This window comes from Lagopus leucura, unplaced genomic scaffold (assembly GCF_019238085.1).
Source record: "Lagopus leucura isolate 7727_CA_CO unplaced genomic scaffold, USGS_WTPT01 Super-Scaffold_100036, whole genome shotgun sequence".
Lineage (NCBI taxonomy): Eukaryota > Metazoa > Chordata > Aves > Galliformes > Phasianidae > Lagopus > Lagopus leucura.
Window position 1 is genome coordinate 239,605 of NW_024962285.1, and position 21,234 is coordinate 260,838.

Consider the following 21,234-nt stretch of genomic DNA (forward strand, 5'->3'; position numbering starts at 1 on the left):
ATAGGAGCAGAATCAACATTAAAGAATACTATTTTTTGCCTGTTTCTTGAATCACATGTCATGAATACTAGCCTGTTTCCCCTTTTAAATAACAATTTTCTTCCTATGAAAGGTCTCAGTGCACGTAACTCCAGCTTTCATACCACCATATCTTCTCCCAATTGGTGAAGTTGCCATTACATACAGAGCAGTTGATAAGTCTGGCAATGAGGCAAGCTGTACGTTCAGTGTCAAGGTGATTGGTAAGTTCATTGGGGAAGAGTCAGTTATGGTTGAAATATTCTTATTTTGTGCACAAAGAGACTGTGAATCAGTGTGACCTCCACTGACTGCTTGGATAAACCCAAGGGTAATGTGATCTCCATAAATGCATGGCTGATCTTGGGCCTCAGTACACACAGTGTGCAATCATTGCTCCCACGTTTCTTATTTTCTTCTGTTGTTTTATTTGAATGTTAAGAGTCCTCCTTATACTGATAGATGAAATGCTTCTTTGTTATCACTTAACCTTTATCATATGCATCCTTTTTTTTTTCTTCTTGAAAAACTGTAAGAATTTACTAATCTCCTGCACATTGCTGATGCACATCATTGTTCATGTCTTTCTACCAGACAGCTTTGGTATTCAGCATTCTTGTTAAACAAGGTTTGCTTTGGAGAAAGCAAACAGAATGTAGAAACCATGAATCCAGATGAAGAATTTTTCTTGTGTTAATGCCATGCCATTTGCTTGGTGTCTGCCAGGTGCAGCAGTTATATATAGGTGTACTTGTAACTATATTGTATTTACCGATGCAAATTTAAAACTGCTCTTTAATTGAATTCTGACTGTGGATTTTATGAATGTAGCTGCAGCTCAGCTAGCTAATGTCGTGCAAACTTTTCAAATTCTATAGATGCAGAACCTCCTGTAATTGACAGATGCAGATCTCCACCACCCATACAGGCAGTGGAGAATGAATACCCAGCAACATGGGAAGAACCACAATTTTCAGACAATTCAGGTAAGATGGCATACCCCCAAACATGCGCAGAACAGTGAAGAGTAGGGAGGTCCAACCTGCTCTACCTTATTCACTTGTAACTTAGGATTTTGTCTTTGTAATAATTTGTTTTTAAGAACGTATAATTAAGAATACATGCTACTATTTCCTTCTCCATTTGTTGTGATTGAGTGTGAGCGGCCCTTTATAGCTCACTGGTGTTTTAATTCTCTGTTTTAATTCTTATTATAATTCTTCTAGGTGCTCCTCTGACTATCACTAGGAGTCATGAACCTGGAGATCTCTTTCCCAAAGGAGAAACAACAGTTCAATATGTAGCTCTGGATCCTTCTGGCAATAACAGGACATGTGAAATACATGTTGTCATCAAAGGTTTGTATTAGCCTTGTTGCTGCTGCTACAGTTCAACAGCACATAAGCCATGGTGTTTTCAGACCAGGTACATTGTTTTGTTTTAACTGAATGTTATAAAAGTTGCAAGTCTACATCGTTTCTTCGTTCAGATATTCCCAGTTTCTTAATTAGATATTCCTCGTTTCTATTGGAGTAACTTGAGGGCAGTCAGGATGTTTATATAATTTTGTCAGAGTGAAGAAGCACAGTGATGAATTTGGAATAATTTGAATAATACATTCAAATTAGGTGTAAAAACACTGAAATCGCTGTTTGTTGAGCAGTTAAACTTTTGGTTGTTGATCCATTTTTTTTCTCAGTACAAATATGTTGTGAAGTGAATTAGTAGAGGTTACTGAAGTCAAACTTCGAATCTGTTCTTAAAAAGGAAAAAACCTTGTGGAAACATTTTTGTAGTCACCTGCGAATACTGTAACAGATACTGGAACACTCTAGGTTTTGGAAACTAGCTGTACCTATTCTTATACTCATGCATTTGTGTTGCTTGTATAGACACCACAGTTTACCTTCTTCTTTAAAGACAAATCAATAATTTGGTGTATAAAGAATGCAAATTGTACACTGTCTCTGCTCTCTAGTGCCTAATGTCTCAGTTGGTTGTGTGTATAAATAAATGTTAGTGAATATTTAAAATTATGCAAACTGGACACCTGGTCATAGCTTTGCAAAAGATAAATTACAGATGGATGTGCTACAGTCTGACTTGCTTTTGTAAATCTTAGCAAGAAAAAGACAGTTTTTAGAATTCGTATTATTTCAGGTCTACACCACTTCAAACTTCTTGTGATTTTGGTGCTCATGAGATCATATTCTCAGATGTTCACTGTGTCTTCTTCTGGCCTGTAAAATAGATCATAACTGAGATTTTATAGTCAGTTCCTCCTAAGATTGTTTTGATAAATCTGTGTCTTGTTGCAGCAGTGTAGAATGGATAATGCTTAGTTTTTGAATTCAATATACAATATAGTTTACTATAATTCATTGTACGAAAATGCATGTAAAAATTTTAACTAATTTTTTGTAGTATTTTAGTAGGTACATACTTGACTGTGCACCTTTGAGTAAGAAGTACAGATGGGTTTGAGCCTTGCATTTTGGAGGGTTTATTTGATTTCTTATATGTATCACTTCTTTTTTTTTAAAACCTTCACATTTATGGAAGTTTGAGAAGAATTTAGCAGTGCCCTGGTTCTGATTTTCTGGACACAACAAATAACACACAGGCTTCATGTGCAGCTCTCAAAACCCTTACCAGTACTACTTTCCTGTTTGCTTATTTAATTCTCCAAATTCATCGTGTGACTGCATGTTTTCCTTCGTGTCTTTGTGTTTTTCTCAGGTTCTCCCTGTGAAATCTCCTTTGAGCCTGTGAATGGCAATTTTACATGCACATCAGATGAAGTGGGTGTTAATTGTAAGTTGCACTGTGCAGAAGGTTATAGCTTCTCAGAGGGATCAAGTGAAAACTACTATTGTGCATATGAGGATGGTGTCTGGAAGCCACCTTACTCTCCAGAGTGGCCTGACTGCTCTTGTAAGTCTTAATATTTTTAGCTTATGTTTTGTGAAATGAATCTGCAGCTCATCCAACAATGGTCCTAATGAGGAATTAAATAAAAATATTTTAGGAATTATGACTACTGTATATTGATAATAAATCTCTCACATCATTACAAATATGAATACTCAGAAGTCCCTAGAAGTGTTATTTCAGAAGTTCTCTGAAATACAAAAACAGTAGTCAATTTGTATCCTGCTAGCAAGCAAGCTAGCAAAGATGGCAAAGCAGACAAGACCTGTCATTAGTTCAAATTGGCATTTGAAATATGTTGTAATTTGTGTGCATACACTCAGAGTACTTTTTCAACAAGAATTTCAACAGTGTTTGAAAATGAAAAGTGCAGATGTATTTGTGAAAGCAGTACATGCTGTAATTACATATCTACTTATTGCCAGATCAGATCTTTTATCTATTTCCTTCAAGACACACAGTAACAAAGCTATGAGCTATGGACTTTCTCAGACTTAGTGACATTTTAAAAATAGAAGTGTGAGAGGTACTTGAAAAGCCAATCCTGGCACCAGCTTACATCTACTCTCATCAGAGTGGATTTTTTGTTTCAGCAAAGAGCAATGTTTCAACTGTGGGCAAATCAGAATTACATTTCAGAGCCATCTAACAGATCAAAACCCATAACTTGGACACTTAAGAATTTTGCTTTGCTTAAATTCTGGGTTTTTTTTTGTATTTAGTCTAGCAGCTGTAGTGACTGGATTTCCAATACTTGATTCTCTCTCAATAGAAAGAAGTGTGAGGTTTAGGATTGTGACAGCTGGGAAGTTTTTCCATTACGAAAATGCTAAAATAGATACATAACAGGCATTTTTCTTTAGTATCCATTAGCCTTCCCATTAAAGTATTGTGAAAATGTGATGTCTGTCAAGAAGTATTTAGTCTACTTTCGTATTTGTCTGAATTGTCTGAGAAATGAATGTTACATAATGTTACGTTTTAGGAAAAAATAAACATTTTCTTGTATATAATGCTGGGGGGAGGAGTTGATTTAAAGACAGTGCTTCTTAGTTTACTGTAATCCAATTTTTTGGCTTGTCCTCTGAAACTATTGCACTGACCAACAAAAATTTCACTCTCCAACATTTTTCAGTAAATCGTTTCGCAAACCATGGGTTCAAATCCTTCGAGATGCTTTACAAAGCAACACGATGTGATGACAACAGTCTTCTAAATGGCTTTTCTGATGCTTTCCAGAGTGCACTTGGTAAAATGGTAGGTTAGTAAATGCTGCTTCCTCTTACGCATTTTTTAAAAAGTACAACTTCTTGTTACTTTTCCCAGCTGTCTATTTTTGTACATGAAAAATACAACAGCAGCTTGGAAATGGGATTTGTGATTTTTCGGAAGATGACAAACCTCCTTTAAAAACAAAGCTGACGCACTGACATTTTCATTCCATCTTCAATTAGAAGTTATTTAGGGACAAGATTTGGAGAAATGTCTGCACAGCTTAGGGACTTGATACTCACAGATTTTTTATAAGATTTTAAAGAGAACCTATGCAGTTTTGAAAATCCCTGGTGGTTACTCAGAAACTGCAGTGTTGTATGTGAGAGTGGGATGTAATGATAAAATACATTCATTTTACAAATACTATGTGTAACGTTCATCCAGATAACACAGTGAATGCACAGAGATACAGAGAGATAAAATCTGCATTTGGTGCTCAAGTCTAGGCACTTATATCCAGGGTAGTGATTTAAATACTTTGCTCAAGTTTCTTGAGTTTTTGAGTTCTAATCAATAAATACTGCACAGCAGTTTATTTGAAGGGGTAGCACATTCCTTCTCTGCACTGTCTCTTGCTTCTCACTTCAATATTACCACTCTCCCTCTTAATCCGTGAGCCTGTCCTCAGCTGTGAAGCATAAGCAGCAGGCCTTTGTGTTGTGGTCTAAGGAGCTGATGCTCAGGCCCCATGTGATGGTATTGTTGCAGAGCACAGTACTTGGGCAATTAAAGATTTCTTACAGAACAAAGCCTCTGTGCTGTAAGCTTCACCGGTAACTGAAAAGCATTATTAGCATATATAGCTACTGAACAGACTACTGCAGCTGTGGTATCCCTGTCAGTGTTTCTCATCAGAAGGCTGAAAGCTCAAATAACACTTCCAGGCAATCTTTGACACTTGAACGTGAATATCTGTTACTCTCTTGACTTACTTCAGCTTTGTTTTCTTCCAGCAGAAAAATCTTGGCTAATTTTATTTCTCTTCTCTTCTCTGAAGAGCTTATTTAGCAACTACCACTAGGTTTCATTGCTTAGACTATTAGTATCAGCAAGCAAATAGGAAAATAGGAAAAAATGTTCAGTGACCAGCTCAGGAAGTTATATCAAAAGGCAGCAGTCTTGGAAAAGAGTTGAAAAGGTTAGTTTGATTATGTCTGTTCCTGTTCCCAATAACTTTAAAATGTAACTATAACAGAGATAGGAAAAGGGGGACCATATCAGCAGAAGCCATCTTTCCAATGAAAAAGCAATGTGGAGAAAATAAACCAATCCCAAAATAAATCCTAGAGACCAGCTTCTTTGAAATCAATTTGGAAGAAACAAGAAATAGAGGTTTTATAAAATAATGCATTTGTCTGTTCATTTCTAATATCCACTGCCTTTGTGGAGAGAAAATCTATCAATACTGGTCAGTTTTCTGTAGTTCTCTGTTCTGTGGTTTCTGGGCAGAGCACAATGAAAACTGAACAAGAAAGAGCAGGCCTAAATTACTGCAACTTCCTACCAGCAGAACTCATCAAAACAATAATGGAGAGCTACACTTCTGTCCTGTGAATTGTTCACTTCTCTGGAAATGCTTTTCTTGGTAGTCTGATTCAGGAGAGGCTTTTGCAATCATTTTTAAATAACAGCCTTTATCTTGTAGGGCAGCATGTAACTGTTGCTGTTCCGGAGTAGGAAATTAAATAAATCACTTGCAGAGATCCAGAACTTGCATCCTCGGCAACTGCTGTGATTATAACAGGTGTGAAAGGAGAAGTCTTGTGCCAGAGAAAGAACAGGGCCAGGGCTTTACGTTATAACACAGCTTTTTTAAGTTGGGGGTGAGCTATGTAATTCTGTATTTTTAATGCTCTTCTTCTTTATGTTGTAAGGTCCCATCGTTCTGTAATGATGTTGATGATATTGACTGCCGACTGGAAGATCAGACACAGAAACATTGCTTGGAGTACAATTACGATTATGAAAATGGATTTGCCATTGGTAACTACTGATTGCACAGATCGTTAGCCATTCAGGATTAATGTTGTGTAGTTCCTTTTGTTCTGAAACACTGCAATGTGTTGTGTGGAATAGTTAAAAAATTATAGAGTATTCTTAAGATACTAAGAAATTATGCGACACATTTTATTGTGGAATTGCTTGCTTTCTGTTTTCAGTAGTGCTTCCTGTATAGTACATATGAGAAGGAAGAGTTTACTGAGATGTTTCATGGTAGGGAGGAAAAAAAGCATGCACATGCACACGTAATGCTGAGTGCTACTGACTTGCTTGGTTACCTTTGAAGAAAGCAACTTTTTTAAACATAACACTTTCAAACCAAAACACTGCAAAAGCACAGCAGATATTTCTAGAGATTGTTAAGAAAACAGGGTCACTTTTTGTCTTTGGTGTTGGTTTCAGTCCATAGTTAACCCTTGCAGTGTTCACGCAAAGCATAAGATTGCCTGTCAGCTGTGAAACCTCTTGTATGCAAAGTGTCATGGGTTTGACAGGGGTAGAGTTAGTTTTCTTTACAGGGGCTTGTATGATGCCATATTTTTTATAAAAAAATAGAGATAACATACAGACTTCTTTAGTTACTGAGCAGTGCTTGCACAGAGTGAGGGTCGTTTCAGCTTCTTGCTCTGCCTTGCCAGCAAGGACCTGGGGTTCACCAGGAGCTGGGATGGTCATAGCCGTGACAGCTGACCCAGACTGGATAAAGGGATATCCCATACCATATAGCATCATGCTTAGCAGTAAACTGCAGGAGAGGAGAAAAGGAGATGGTGTTCAAAGAGATGGTGTTTGCCTTCCCAAGAAACGTGTCTGTGTGATGAGCCTATAATTGCCTGAATAGCTGCAGTAAATGAATTCCTTGGTTTGCTTTGCTTGTGCATGCAGCTTTATATAGTAAACTGTCTGGTTCTCAACCCATGAGCTCTTGCACTTTTGCTTGTCCCATTTTCTCTTCATTTCATCCAGAGGAATTGAGTGTACAAGTAGTGCTGAGCTGTCTGCCAGGATTAAACTGTTAGAAAGGGTAGTTTTTTTGAATGTTGGGGTGGAAGTTATGGCAGCCCTTGTGATTACTCCCACTTTGCTATATGCCAAGAAAGTTGTCATTTTCAGTCAATTTTCATACTGATTAGCATTAGTGTTGTACTGCCTTTGTCCTTGGATTTCTTAGTCCCTTAGTGTTACTTAAAGAAGTAAGGTTAAAAACAGACTTAGCATGGGGCATTTTGGCCCCAACATCAGAACACTTAGTCTTTAATAGGACTGTGGCTCCTTTGTAAGTTCATGTTGGGATTACTTCAGTACAGCTTAGTGCTTATTCTCTCACTTTTAGACATTCTTCACTGAATTTAAAGGACTTTTTTTTGCAATTAGACACAGGAGACTAGAGGATAGACTAGGGGACATCTGCGAGTTGTCATCAGGGAGGAGTGAATATTGATGATAAGAGGAACTAATTTGTAAAGTCACCTGGAGGAAACAGTGTTGAGAAAATGAGATACAGGGTTCTATTGTCTTCTGGCTCATGTTGATCTCTTTTCAAAATTACCTCATTGCTGTTTTTCTGGAGTTTGTCGTAATATTACACTGGACAGGCTGGAGAGGAGAACTCTCCTCGAGTTAAAAGAGACAACAGTTTAGAAAATTTGTTATGGAGTAATCACACGGTTTCAGCCCCAGTTCTGTGAGTTTAAATTGCCTTATTTCCACTGTAAGTTATAAGACAGATGACTTAACCTGGTAACTGGCAGAATTTTTTTATGCCCTCACATTATTTCACAGATAGATGAATGAAATAGACTGCGTACCTCTAATTTTATTCATGAAAAGGCAGATTACTTACAGAGCAAGCTGATTGAGGGTGAACTTAAATCACCATATGTAGCAAGAAATGCCTGTCTGGAAGGACTGAACGCATAGGGTGATGTCACCAGCCTTTTCTGAGAAGGCAGATGACTGTACAACTCTTCCAGGAGTTGTGAAGAAGGGATGTTTTGGAGATGCTGCTTTGGGCATGCTAGCTGCAGCTGAGCAGGAAGAAGAGAGATCAGTGCAGAATTGTTTCAGATATTGCCAGCATATGAGGGCCCATGCAAGACTGAGGGGAAGATAACTGTTGCTTTTATGAGTACCTTTTTAAAATAAATTTTATATCAGACCTTCTTTAAGGCTTTGGCTAAATACACAGATATCAGTATTGAGATGTTTTTTTCTTCAGTCAGTCACATTGCAGTAGGCACTTGTTCAGAGGCAAGTCAACACATATTGTTCAGAGGTTCAGTCAGGCACCATTCTATTGAGGATGTACTTCAGAAATAAGTATTTATAGGACAAGCACTTATTTTCTACATGATCTTGCTTCTCTTTTTTTTCTTTTTAAATGTCTGACAGGACCTGCTGGCTGGGGAGCGGCAAACCAGCTGGATTATTCCTACGATGATTTCTTCGACAGTGTGCAGGAAGAAGGCCTATCCAAGCATCTCTCTGCTTTTGCAAAGGCAGCACCTACTCGAGTCAAAAGGCATAAGAAGCTGAATGTTCCAATGACTGACCACAAAATCAAGTTAATATTTAACATCACAGGTGAGAGAAGTCAAAATAGCCTCCTTCTAAACTTTCTTAAAAAGATAAATATTCCTAATGCATTCAGCAAGACTTTGCATTCAGTTCAAAATGCCTGCTGGAGATGCAGACAACAGTTTTCTTGAGACACTCGTAGCTTCATTTTGCACATTGCCAGCTTTATGCTTCAAACTGTCAAGCCTGAGTGTTGAACTCTAGATATTCTTCAGAGCAAGCTGTAAGTGCTGACTCTAAAATCTGTATGCTATTGTGTTCTCTTTTTAAATCCCAGCTAGCGTGCCACTGCCTGATGAAAGGAATGATACACTGGAACTGGAAAACCAGAAACGACTTCTTAAAACTCTAGAGACGATAACAAACAGGCTGAATAGGACTCTCAATAAGGAACCCATGTATTCTTTTCAGTTTGCATCTGAACTCATTGTAGCTGACAGCAACTCATTGGAGACAGAGAAGGCTTTCCTTTTCTGCAGACCTGGTTCTGTGCTGAAGGGGAGAATGTGTGGTAAGCCAAAGGACTTCCTCTTCACATATATTTAGAATCTTTTTGAAAAGCAAGGTTTTAGAGGATATTTGCAGAGGATAGTGATTTGACACAGTCCAGTGCTTGTGGTCTCCCGGAACAATAAACTCCAAAAATGCTTTGCACAGTTTGACTTCCAGAGGATGTTTATGTTCCTAACCAAGGCTTGTGGAAAAGGGATGCTTTTGTACTCAGGATTCCACTCCCATGCGGAAATCAGACATATCCACACAGTTGGTGATACTCAGGAAAGCAGTACTTGATATGCAGTCTTTTAACCTTGTTACTCTTGTGGATGAGATAGGGAACTGGATTCCATTTCTTGTGCATTTTCCCGTTTGCTGAGGAACAGAGTTACATTTCATATAAACAGGGATTGATTAAATGGGAATTCCAGAGGCAAAACAGGAATATATGATTATGTATTCTGAGGGAACCTTATGTTTCCAACGTTACAGTCAACTGCCCTTTGGGTACCTATTACTCCCTGGAGCATCATGCCTGCGAAAGCTGCTGGACTGGATCCTACCAGGATGAGGAAGGGCAGCTGGAATGCAAAAGTTGTCCATCTGGTAGTTACACTGAGTATCTACACTCCAGGAGCATTTCAGAATGCAAAGGTGAGAACTTTACCTTTTTGAGACAGCCATCTCTGACTGCCTAGTGCCATCCCTTTGGTCCTCATTACAGGAATGAGATTAACTTGTGAAACAAGAATTACTCCTAACTAACCATTCATGTGTATATGTTAAGAGAAAAGGCCACATTTTTACCACTTCTGTAGCATGCACAATGTTCAGGCAGATATTCTAAGAAGAGCTGGCCCTTCAAGTTTTGTTACATTTCTATCTCCTTTCTGTGAGATTTTCAGTTCATTTTGCATGGACTAACAAACACACTTAAAATAATGCCATTCTTGTCCTTGCCCACCTCTCTCTATCCTATGGTGATTTTAGATGAGTTTTTGCATTCCATATTGCAAAGCAGTAGTCTGACTTTGAGCACCTCAGCTCCCCTATCTCTTTGCAGCTTGTTCTGAAAAAAAAGTTAATTTCATTGCCTATTTATTGTTTTATTATTCATTTTGTTCATTAAAAATGAGTAACTGAGTTTCATCATCTGTGATAATCTAAATCATCTGTGAAGATGATTCATTAATAATTCACAAATATATTATCAGTAGCTTAGCACAAGTCATTTTTTTGTTGTTGTTGTTATTTGTATGCATAGAACCTTTCAGCATAAATTCAAGAAATAAAAAGTTTCTGTAATTTGCATTATGATTTCAGCATCTTTTTCAGAGGTTAGAAGTCATGTTTCCTATTTGGACATTACTTATTTTTTATGATTTTTTCTGCCTCACAGCTCAGTGCAAGCAGGGAACATACTCACCTAATGGTCTTGAGACCTGTGAAACATGTCCTCTTGGCACATATCAGCCAGCATTTGGATCCAGGAACTGCATCTCTTGCCCAGAAGATACCTCGACAGTAAAAAGAGGTGCAGTAGATGTCTCAGCTTGTGGAGGTGTGTAACAGATAGGTCTATGAAATTTCTACAGTTACATTTAAAAAAGGGGAAGGAAGCTGCATTGAAAGCTGTCTCTATCAGAAAAGAAATAGAAAGAAATACTTTCAAGATATTTAATAGATCTTTGAGAACTTTTCACCTCATAGTGAAATAAACATCTCTTAGGGTTGTTAATTCCCAGTGGGTTTCACCCCACTCCTTAAAATCTGAAAAGGAATTGTGAGGGAAGGAAAGGAAGCGCTCAGAAAGGGTGCAGGATGCAGGGTCAGCAGAAGTGATCTATTTCAAAAAAAATGTTCTTTTTGTTCTTGCAGTACCGTGTTCTGCAGGGGAGTTCTCTCGTACAGGTTTGACACCTTGTCACCCTTGTCCCAGAGACTATTATCAGCCAGACCCAGGAAAGTCCTACTGCTTGTCGTGTCCCTTTTATGGAACAACAACAATCATTGGTGCCAGATCCATCACAGATTGTTCAAGTAAGCCAAATTATCTCTCCTGGAAAAAACAAGCAAAGAGAACATCTGAAGGATGGCCAGCAGTAGTCTTAGCAGAAAAGATCCTGTTTTTCATTTTTCACAAACTGTCAGAACAAATGTAGAATTCCCACTCAAGGAGTGGCGTTCACTTTTATTTTGGCACGCTGGTGTTGTCTCTGTGCTATGTGGAAGGAATAACTGTGTGTTATGTACCATGGCTCAATAACAGCATATGGATATACAGAGTATGTATGTATGTATGCACATATATACCTGTGCACACTATGTGTGTGTGTGTATGTGTACAGTGTGTGTATTTATATACTTTTATATATACTATATATATATATATATATGCAATGGGTGAGCAAATGGCTGATGGGTTAGGCTCAAAGGATTATGGTAAATGGTGTTATATCTGGCTGGTGCCTGGTCACTAGCAAAGATCAGTAGGGCTCCATTTTAGGGCCATTTCTCTTTGATGTCTTCGTAAATGACTTGGATGTGGGAATAGAAGGTGTTTCGAGCCAGTTTGCTGACAATACTGAATTGGGAGCAGCTGTTCACTCCATCAAGGGTGGAGAGACCTTGCAGAGTAATCTAGACAATCTCCAACAGCATGAAGTTCAACAAGAGCAAGTGCTGGATTCTGCACCTGGTAAGGGGTGACTCTGGCATACATACAGTCTGGAGGATGAGACACTGGAGAGCGGCTCCTTGAAGGAGATTTGGGGTTTCTGATAGATAGCAAGTTGGATGAGTCAGCAGTGTGCCCAGACAGCCAGAAAGGTCAACTGTATCCTGGGAGCATCAGGCTTGGCATTGCCAGCTGGTTGAGGGAAGGGATTGTCCTACCCTACACTCCACAGGTGCAACCTCACCTGGAGGTTTGCTGTCTGCAGGTTTGAGCATCATAGTACAAAAAGGACATGAAACTATCAGAGAGTGTCCAAAGGCAGGCTACGAAGATGGAGAAGGTTCTGGAGGACAAGAAGTGTGAGGAGTGGCTCATGGCAGCTGCAGCTCCTCACAGGGAGTGGAGAGCAGCGCTGAGCTCTGCTCTCTGACAGTGACAGGGCCTGACAGCATGGAGCTGTATCAGGAGGGGCTTTTGGGGTTAAGGAAAGGCTGTGCCCCAGAGAGATATGGGCATGACATAGCACCCCAGGGCAGTGAGAACACAGAACCATAGAATCACCAAGATTAGAAAAGACCTCCAAGATCATCCAGTCCAACCACTGACCAACTTCCCCACTATACCATGTCCCTTAGTATAACACCTAAGTGTTTCTTGAACACTTCCAGGGATAGTGACTCCAGCATCTCCCTGGACAGCCCATTCAGTGCCTGACCACTCTTTAGGAGAACATGTTTTTCCTCATATCCAACATGAACCTTATTGGCACAACTTGAGGCCATTCCCTTTAGTCTTATCTCAGTTACACAAGAGAAGAGGCTGACCCCCACCTCAACACTGCCTCCTTTCAGGTTGTAGAGAGCCTTAAGCTGCCAGAGTTCAAGGAATGTTTGGACACTGCTCTCAGGCACTGCATTTGACTTTGGGTAGCCCTGTGTGGAGCCAGAATTTGGACCTGATGATCCTTGTAGGTCCCTTACAGCTAGGGATATGCTACAATTCTATGATTTTTATGATTCTGTGATACTGTGATATATATACAAAAGAAAGTATGCATGCATATGCACGTATAAATACATGTGACATGTATACTTACATACCTGTATTTTAGAAAACTTACAAATATATATTGTATATATAAATATAAAATGCTACATGCTTGCTGTGAATTTAGGGTTTTATTCCCATAAATTCACTTTTTTCAGACTCTTTAGATGCATTACTAGAATGCAGTTCTGATGCCCTCATGGAATACAGACCTTACAATCTAGTATTATTGACAGTATGTTTGTATCTTTCCCCTTTAGGTTTTGGCTCTACTTTCTCAGCTGCTGAGGAAAGTGTGATGATGATACCAGCCTCTCCAGAAAACATCAGCAAACAGTACAAAGTCAGCAGTCAGGCAAGGACAAGATATCTTTTCTAGTATTGCCTCTAATAAAAGAAGCCACACATCTTATGTCAGTACTAAATTAATAAGTCTTTTTTAAATGTAATTGTTATTCTGACTGTATTTCCTGAACAGTTGGTAGTGATAATTGTTAGGGGTACCTTCAGATCCTCTTTCTGATTGTAAAATCACTTCTGGTGAATAAAAGTGGGCAAATCAGCTCATTGGCAGTCTTAAATGTTGGACTTAAAGACTTCACCTAATGTCTGAGAAATTTATCAGACTTATATAAGAAATGTAAACTCCATGGAGAGAGTTTAGCCAGTCCATGAAAAGTAAGTTGATCATACTTGGTCATTTTATGGCTTCCACATGCTGGATTGTAGCAGTTACTACCAGGAACCTAAGTCCCAGTTATAAAATCTTTATTTTGCTCATTAGCGTATAGATACACTTGAGGAGAGGCAAGTAGAGTTCCCTTCTGCTTTGAGTACTGCTTTTGAAATACAGGCAAGTCCTCATGTAATAGAAACTACTCTACTGACAGTGTTTGTCACAGATGCTGCCTTACCCATTGCCTAGTCTGTAACTCAGACAAAGCCACTTTATATGAATCAAAAGTGAAGATCATGTGTTAGAGGAGCAAAGCTGACTGGTGATAAAAAAGATGTTAAATAATGGTTCCCATTAGGTGACAGACTTATCTGCCGTGATTGTGTTTGACCACATGCTCAAGGAATTCTCTGAATTCAGGTTTGTAAGCTGAGAAAAAATAACACCATTCACTGAAGCCCACCAATAGTTCACTTAATGACCAGTAACAGGAAGTAGGAAGTGATTAGCCTGCGTAAAAGGATGCAAAGCAAAGAACTCTCATAAAAAATACAGCATAGTATAAAATTTCAGCTGTTAATCGTAGCTCAGAAAGTTCGAGGGGAGGAGCCACGGTGATCATGTTTTGGTAATTAAAAATAGTAATCCACATTCTTCTCTAGAAATAAGAGTAATTGGTGTGTAGAGGAGACAAAGGGGAAAGAGTAGAAGTTAAGTTACAATCAAAGTTCCACATTGATTATAGAGCATGCTGTTCAAAATGAGAATATTTTGTTCCACATTTACTGTACTTGTATTGTTATTGCCTGTGGCAGGTGTTTCATGAATGTTTCCTGGAGCCATGCCACAACAATGGGACGTGCAAACAGTTGGGAAGTGGATACATTTGCATATGCCCAATTGGATATACAGGTAAAAAATTGGGGAAGCAAAGGGAAAAGCTAAGATGGCTCCAGGTGTTTAACATGAGCAAAGATAAAGGAGCGGAACGTTTCAGTGCAAGAGTGTAGGCTAACTGTAGTGGAATAAATGGAATGTCTGTCATAGATTTATAACACAGAAGTATTAAAAGAGAAGAAATAGTTCCTCATGTTCTTGCTGAATTACATGATGTTTGTCAAAAGGGAATTACGAGTGGGATTTCTTTAAGTGGTTTTAATAAAAAATTCCATGGAATTCAGTATGAGTGAATTGAGCAAAGCTTTGTGGATTTGAAAGTTCTTTGTTTAGTGATATTTATGGTTAGCAAAACCTGGAAGTTTGCACTGTAAACAGCTAATCCCACCAGATATTCTCTTTCTTCTTCCTGTAAACTTCATGGTTGCTCCAGAGCAAACAGATAACTTGTAATCAAAAAGTCCTTGATCTCTTAGTTGTGATAGAATATTAACTGTTACCATCTGGAACTGATCAGACTGTTGTCTCATATTCTTCCTATTTTTTTTGTCTCAGCTTTTTGTCTCAGGTCATTGTTACAATACAACCTAAGAAAAGATAACTAGAACATCTACTAATGTCCACAGTTGATAATCGTATTTTGCTGCATTAAGTAATTGTAACTTCTGTAGTTTTTGAATTATTTCCTGTTTTGTTTCCATGTTCTCAATCCTTTATTTTGCATTGTAGGCTTGAAATGTGAAACAGAAATGGATGAATGTAAATCCTCTCCTTGTCACAATAATGGAGTGTGTAAAGATGGCATTGGGACCTTTGTTTGTCATTGCAAGCCAGGCTATTCTGGTAATTTAATTGTTTCTTCTTCAGAAACGTATTATTTCTGTGCTAGGTAGATAATACAGAACAACAGGGCAGTGCTAAGTAGAACCGTAACAGGAAACCAGACAGATATATAGGCTAGAAGAAAGTTGTACTGTACATGAGTAGCTTCTGAAATAAAAAGGACAGTCACTCTGAGAGCATGTGCTTCTGTTTGTGATATTTTCTGAAGATGAAAAAAGGAAATAAAGAGTGAAGATGAGGAAATTAGTAAATAAGCACAGGGAAGATGTTTGTGAAATTGAATATGGCTTGATCAGACAAAGCATTTATGTAGTTGCATTACTGTAGCCCTGAGTTAACGAATAGCTTTTCTCTTATCTTGTTCCTCAGTCTTTTTAACTGCCACCTGCATGCATGTCAAAGATGTTGAAATATGTGGGAAACTAACATGCTTCAGTACTTTGCCAAAGTACTTAATTTCTAAATATAAAAGTAAGCTATTAGAGTATATCATTTGGCAGCAGATTAAAAGGAAGACCTGGTGTTTTCCACCAGGAAGTGGACTCCCTTGTTATGTTTATGGCCTTGCGTATATTGACAGCAACATTTGCTGAGTATTTTTAAAACTGTATAAAGACAAGCCGTGGTCTTGGCATGTTCCACGTCCCATCAGCTGAGTAATACAAATGATCTGTTTCAAATGTTTTTAACAGTGCAGTCAAACATGGAGTTTTATCACTTGATTTCATCAGGCCTTTGTTATCCAAGAATTGCAGTGCAGTTCTGCCCTCAGTATTTGAACACCACATCATGTAAACCCAGACTGTGTTGATTGTGCCCTTTTGCTATTTGAAGGTCTCTTGTGTGAGAAAGATATAAATGAATGTAACTCCAGTCCATGTTTGAATGGAGGTCACTGTGTTGACGAGAAGAATGGTTACCAGTGCACTTGTGCAAAAGGATTCACAGGTACACTATTTCTTGTGAGCCAGATTTCTTTCTTTCTAATGCAAAAAGATGTCTTCCTTCCCTGACCAAAGTATTTCAGTCTCACTGCTATGTGTTACGTATGTGGTATGTTGATTTGGTATGCTAGCTTCTGCAGGTTCATGTGGTCTCTGAGAGTCCCTGTAGTGCTACACTGTGGCTTCAGAAGACCAACTCGGTGATTGGTCTTCTATTCCAGATCTTGCCAATAACTTCCTGTGTGTTGAGGAAAGAACAATGCAATTCCAATTGATTGAATTAATTTGTTAAGAAAAAGTAAAATCACATGCAGTTTCTTTATTCATCAGATCTTGTAACACAGATTCTCTATTTCAACAGAAATCCTCAATTTGACAAGGTACAAAATGTCACTTTTTTCCCTTTTCACATTTTCCTATGATATTTAAGGTTCAAACTTAATGTCTTTTGTAGCAGCCTTCCATCAGTTGATCAAATTAGTTACTCTGATTATTTCCTGATTCAGCCCAAATTACTCATACAGCAGGCAATATCCATTTAGATTCCTGACGTAAACGTTAATTTCTACAATTACAAAGATGCTTCCTGTAACGTTTCTCTGCCCAGTTTACCTCAGATGGTGGAGTAAATACCAGTCCTGCCACTCCACTATTTGCTGTTTTCTAGAAAGTAGGCAACAGTTCTTGGAAACCAGCAATGGTTTGGTGACCTTATTTCAGCTTAAATAAAAATGCAGCTGAAGCTTTGTTCTTTTCTTTCTAGGTGCTCACTGTGAATCAGAGGTCAACGAGTGCCTTTCAAACCCATGTCTTAACAGAGCTCTTTGTGAAGATCGAGTTGGAGGCTTCTCCTGCAAGTGCCTCCCAGGTTTTACTGGTGTCTTGTGTGAAAGAAACATTGATGAGTGTCTCAGCAGACCCTGTAGGAATGGGGCTACATGCAGGGATGGTATCAACAGCTTCAGGTGAGAAATAAATGATATAAAACAGTGTGGAAAGTCAGGTCTGTTGTGGTGCTTCACATGTCTTAGGTTTCAGTGGGGTAACTTTATGCACACTAACAAAGATTTTAAAAGCAAAGAAGATAAATCCTAGTGCCTCCATCTTTTATTCCAAGGTAGACAACAAAGAAAATATGCAGAGCTTGATGTATAAGAATGCTAGGATTGTAAAGTGGTTGAGTGAGAGGTTTATTGTGGTTTAATCCCCACTGGCAGCTAAGCCCAACACAGCTGCTGTCTCACTCTCTCTCAGTTGCTTAGGGAAGAGAATCCGGAAGGAAGCAGTGCGAAAACTTGTAGTTTAAAGTAAAGACATTTTGATAGGTAAGGCAAAAGATACTCAAGCAAGCATTGCAATGTAAAGAATTCATTCACGGCTTCCCATAGACAAGCAGATGTTCAGCCATTTCCAGAAAAGTAGAGCTTTGTCCTATGATAGTTTATTGGAAATACAAACACTGTAACTCTGTAACACTCCTATGCTTCCTCTTTCTTTATCCCAGCTTTATTTCTGAGTGTGATGTTACAGGATATAGGATACCCCTTTGGTCAGTTTTGGTCAGCTGTCTTGGCTGTGTCCCCTCTGAAATTATTCTGCTGGCAGGGTAGAATGAGAACCAGAGAAGTTTTGACTCTGTTCAAGCACTGGTCTGCAGTCACTAAAGCTATTTTCATAACAACCCAAAACACGTCACCATACAAGTTAATGCAAGGAGGTTAAATCTATCCCAGATAAAACCAGGACATATTTAAATACTCTTGCTCCAAAAGAATTACACTTTTCTCAAATCTCAAGTGCTTGCTTTCTTCTGGAGTAACTGATGGTAGGACACGTATCTGATAATGCTACTTTTCTGAAGCCTACATGACACTTGAGAGAATAAAAAGGTTAAAATACACTATTGGAATCTTTCAAATTCTTATTTTTGCTCTAGTGTATCTGAACTCAGGTCTGTTATGAACACTGATAAGAATGTCCTGTTGCAGATCACAGTGAAATCAGCTACTATTATCTGTCTTTAACAAGCCTTTCCTTCCCCAAAGCCCCAGAAGTTTTTGGGTTTTTTGGATATCTTGTTTTTCCTCAGAGTACTTCTCTTCCTGCAAGGTCAGGTACCTCTGTTCTGTAATTCTCTAGACTTGAGAAGGTATGCTTCACTCATAGGAATCCAACAATAAAGTCTCTTGGTTTCATGGAAGAAATGTAGACATTGGATTTAAATATCATATTATCCCTGTTAAGAACTAAAATGCTGCAGCCCTATCAGCTGATAGCATGCAAGCAAACTTAAAATGAACGAACAAAATAAAACTGCATTTACTGTGTAGTATACATTCTGCTCATTTTTCAGCATATGGCCTCTCTATTTGCAGATCTGATGTCCTGGTCTTATGGCTGGAATTTTTTTACAGCAACTACATTTAAAGTGTGTTCTCTTTTCCTCCATAGGTGTCTGTGTGTGACAGGGTACACAGGACTCAACTGTGAAGTGAACATCAATGACTGTGCCTCCAGCCCCTGCTTAAACCATGCCACCTGTGTGGATGCCCTGAACTCGTACGTTTGTAAATGTCCTCCTGGCTTTACAGGCAGCAGGTGTGAAACAGGTATACAGGAATAAGTGTCAGAAAAGGTGGCTTGACTGAATCTCTGGGTAGAATTTGCACTTGCTGAGCTGATTGCATACCACTTCCTCAGAAAGCAGATGGTAGAACTCAGAAAGGCTGAGTGAAGCTTCTGTGACTGCAGCATTAATGCATATAATTGCAAACAAGTAACACCGTATGTGCTAACTCATATCTGCATGCATTTCTTTTCTAAAGTTCAGGTATAATTTTAAGACCCTTTATGTCTATCAAGTGAAATTTGTATGTACTCTGTGTATTTGAGTTAATTAGCTCTTTGTTTTTCTTCAGTTTCTTGCAGGACTTTGCATTATAGAGGTAGTGATGAGGGCCCAGTAGTCTCAGCTTGCAAAGCACGAAGGGTATCAACTTTCCTGCAGTCAGCTAAATTGTATCACATTCGATGCAATTCCCAAAGTAATGGTGGAGTTACACCACATAACCATGACACTCAACTCTGTTTGTCTTTTAGCCAAATCATGAAAGTCGTACTGTTTTACTAGTAGTTGGTGAATCTTTTAACAGCAGTTGAGAAATCATGTCGATATTGCAAAGATAGCAGAGAACATACAGGTCTTTTAGACCACGTTCCGTATCTGAGTTAAGTAACACCTAGCTTTCAGGAGAGCTCCAGATGGTACATTTGCATGTAATATTCTGATAATGGATGCCACTCTGCTTTATGTACAGCGCAGGAGCATTCTACACCAGTGCAGTGTATTGCAGTTCAGGAGAAAAAAAAAACACTTTTTGTTCATTTGCTGCTTTTTGTATATTGACCCCTGTGCATAAAATGCATTTCATGCATTGTGCGTGAAATGGCACAGGCTGATCACACCTTTTTGGGTTGTAGGATGGCAAATGGCTCTGTCAGTTCATTGTTAGGAGACTGAAAAGAGTACCCAGTGCTGTGCAAGGTCCTTGTTCATTCTTTGTTAGATTATCAGCTGCATTTTCAGTTGTAAAAGAAAGCGCTGTATGCTGGCTGATGCTTGACTGTTGTACGTTCTTTTTCGCTCTTATAAACAAGGGAATAGTTTTTGTAGATGGGTTCTGTTCCATTTTCTTACATTTGACTGGAATCCATTCAGTACTGTTCCTGGGTTTTCTGGGATGTAGCTCTGAAAACTCTTTGTCTTTGTTGCAGAACAGTCCTCTGGTTTCAATCTTGATTTTGAAGTCTCTGGTATCTATGGGTACGTTATGCTTGATGGCATTCTTCCATCGCTTGGTGACATCACATGTACATTCTGGATGAAATCCACTGACACCACCAACTACGGAACTCCTATTTCTTATGCAGTGGAAAATGGAAGTGATAATGCATTTCTTCTGACCGACTACAATGGGTAAACCACTATTCTGCTTTTCTTAGCTTTCAACATGTCTTGAATTGATAAAGAAAACATAGCCAGCATAGACTTTAATCTCAGCTTTGCCTTTTTTGGGATAGGAAAACTGCATGCAAACTTTACCTGGAGTTGCCCCACTGTTTTGTTTATTCACTGTTTTGTTTCCTCCGTTTCTTGCTAAGTATAAGAGTAATGACAAGAAAATAGCGAAGTTTAAGAAGCAGAATTTTTTTGTCCGGAACTAATTTTACATTATTTAAATGACACCTTGAAACAGCGATTGTAAAAAATCGAAGCTTAGCACTCAGGATGTGATGCCAAAGGCAAAAGAGGATCCGAGTGAAAACTTTAGGAAAGCACCGTGCAGCCAAAACTTGAATCAACATGTTTTAGTACAGGAACACATTACATATTTCAGTGAAATATGCATATCATAGTAGTTCTCTTAGGAGGTACAAATACTTCTGGAGAGATTTCTTGTATGACGCAGATGCATTTAGCAAATAGCATTTCTTTGAGTCGTGTGGGACTGGCCATGTTCTTCAAGTTGCTGCATGCAATTGAGTCTGCTTTCATCTTCCTTCTACGCAGTTGGGTTCTGTACGTAAATGGAAAAGAGAGAATCACAGACTGTCCTTCAGTGAATGATGGTAATTGGCATCACATTGCGGTCACATGGACATGCATGGATGGGGCATGGAGAGTGTACATTGATGGGAAGCTATCTGATGGAGGCAGCGGGCTCTCTGTTGGCTCAAAAATCCCTGGTATGCTTTGTTTGTGTTACCTCAGAGCTGTTGCCTAATTTTTGTTTTTCCTGCAGAATTTTCTGTACCTGCAAAGAAATGATAATCTTCGTGTTTTAGCATGTTTC

General features: G+C 38.7%; 1 protein-coding gene across 1 annotated transcript in view; it reads left to right on the plus strand.

Annotated features, from left to right (window-relative positions):
• Positions 1-21,234, plus strand: part of SVEP1 (sushi, von Willebrand factor type A, EGF and pentraxin domain containing 1) — a 125,402-nt gene that overhangs the window by 59,678 nt on the left and 44,490 nt on the right. Inside the window, exons 9-27 of the mRNA XM_042882867.1 lie at positions 113-242; positions 897-1,004; positions 1,245-1,376; positions 2,758-2,952; positions 4,085-4,206; positions 6,099-6,207; positions 8,617-8,808; positions 9,080-9,313; positions 9,790-9,951; positions 10,697-10,858; positions 11,176-11,337; positions 13,282-13,376; positions 14,513-14,609; positions 15,324-15,437; positions 16,272-16,385; positions 17,145-17,346; positions 18,833-18,990; positions 20,156-20,357; positions 20,952-21,127. Coding sequence (XP_042738801.1) covers positions 113-242; positions 897-1,004; positions 1,245-1,376; positions 2,758-2,952; positions 4,085-4,206; positions 6,099-6,207; positions 8,617-8,808; positions 9,080-9,313; positions 9,790-9,951; positions 10,697-10,858; positions 11,176-11,337; positions 13,282-13,376; positions 14,513-14,609; positions 15,324-15,437; positions 16,272-16,385; positions 17,145-17,346; positions 18,833-18,990; positions 20,156-20,357; positions 20,952-21,127 — 2,866 coding nt within the window. The remainder of the gene's footprint in view (positions 1-112; positions 243-896; positions 1,005-1,244; positions 1,377-2,757; positions 2,953-4,084; positions 4,207-6,098; positions 6,208-8,616; positions 8,809-9,079; positions 9,314-9,789; positions 9,952-10,696; positions 10,859-11,175; positions 11,338-13,281; positions 13,377-14,512; positions 14,610-15,323; positions 15,438-16,271; positions 16,386-17,144; positions 17,347-18,832; positions 18,991-20,155; positions 20,358-20,951; positions 21,128-21,234) is intronic.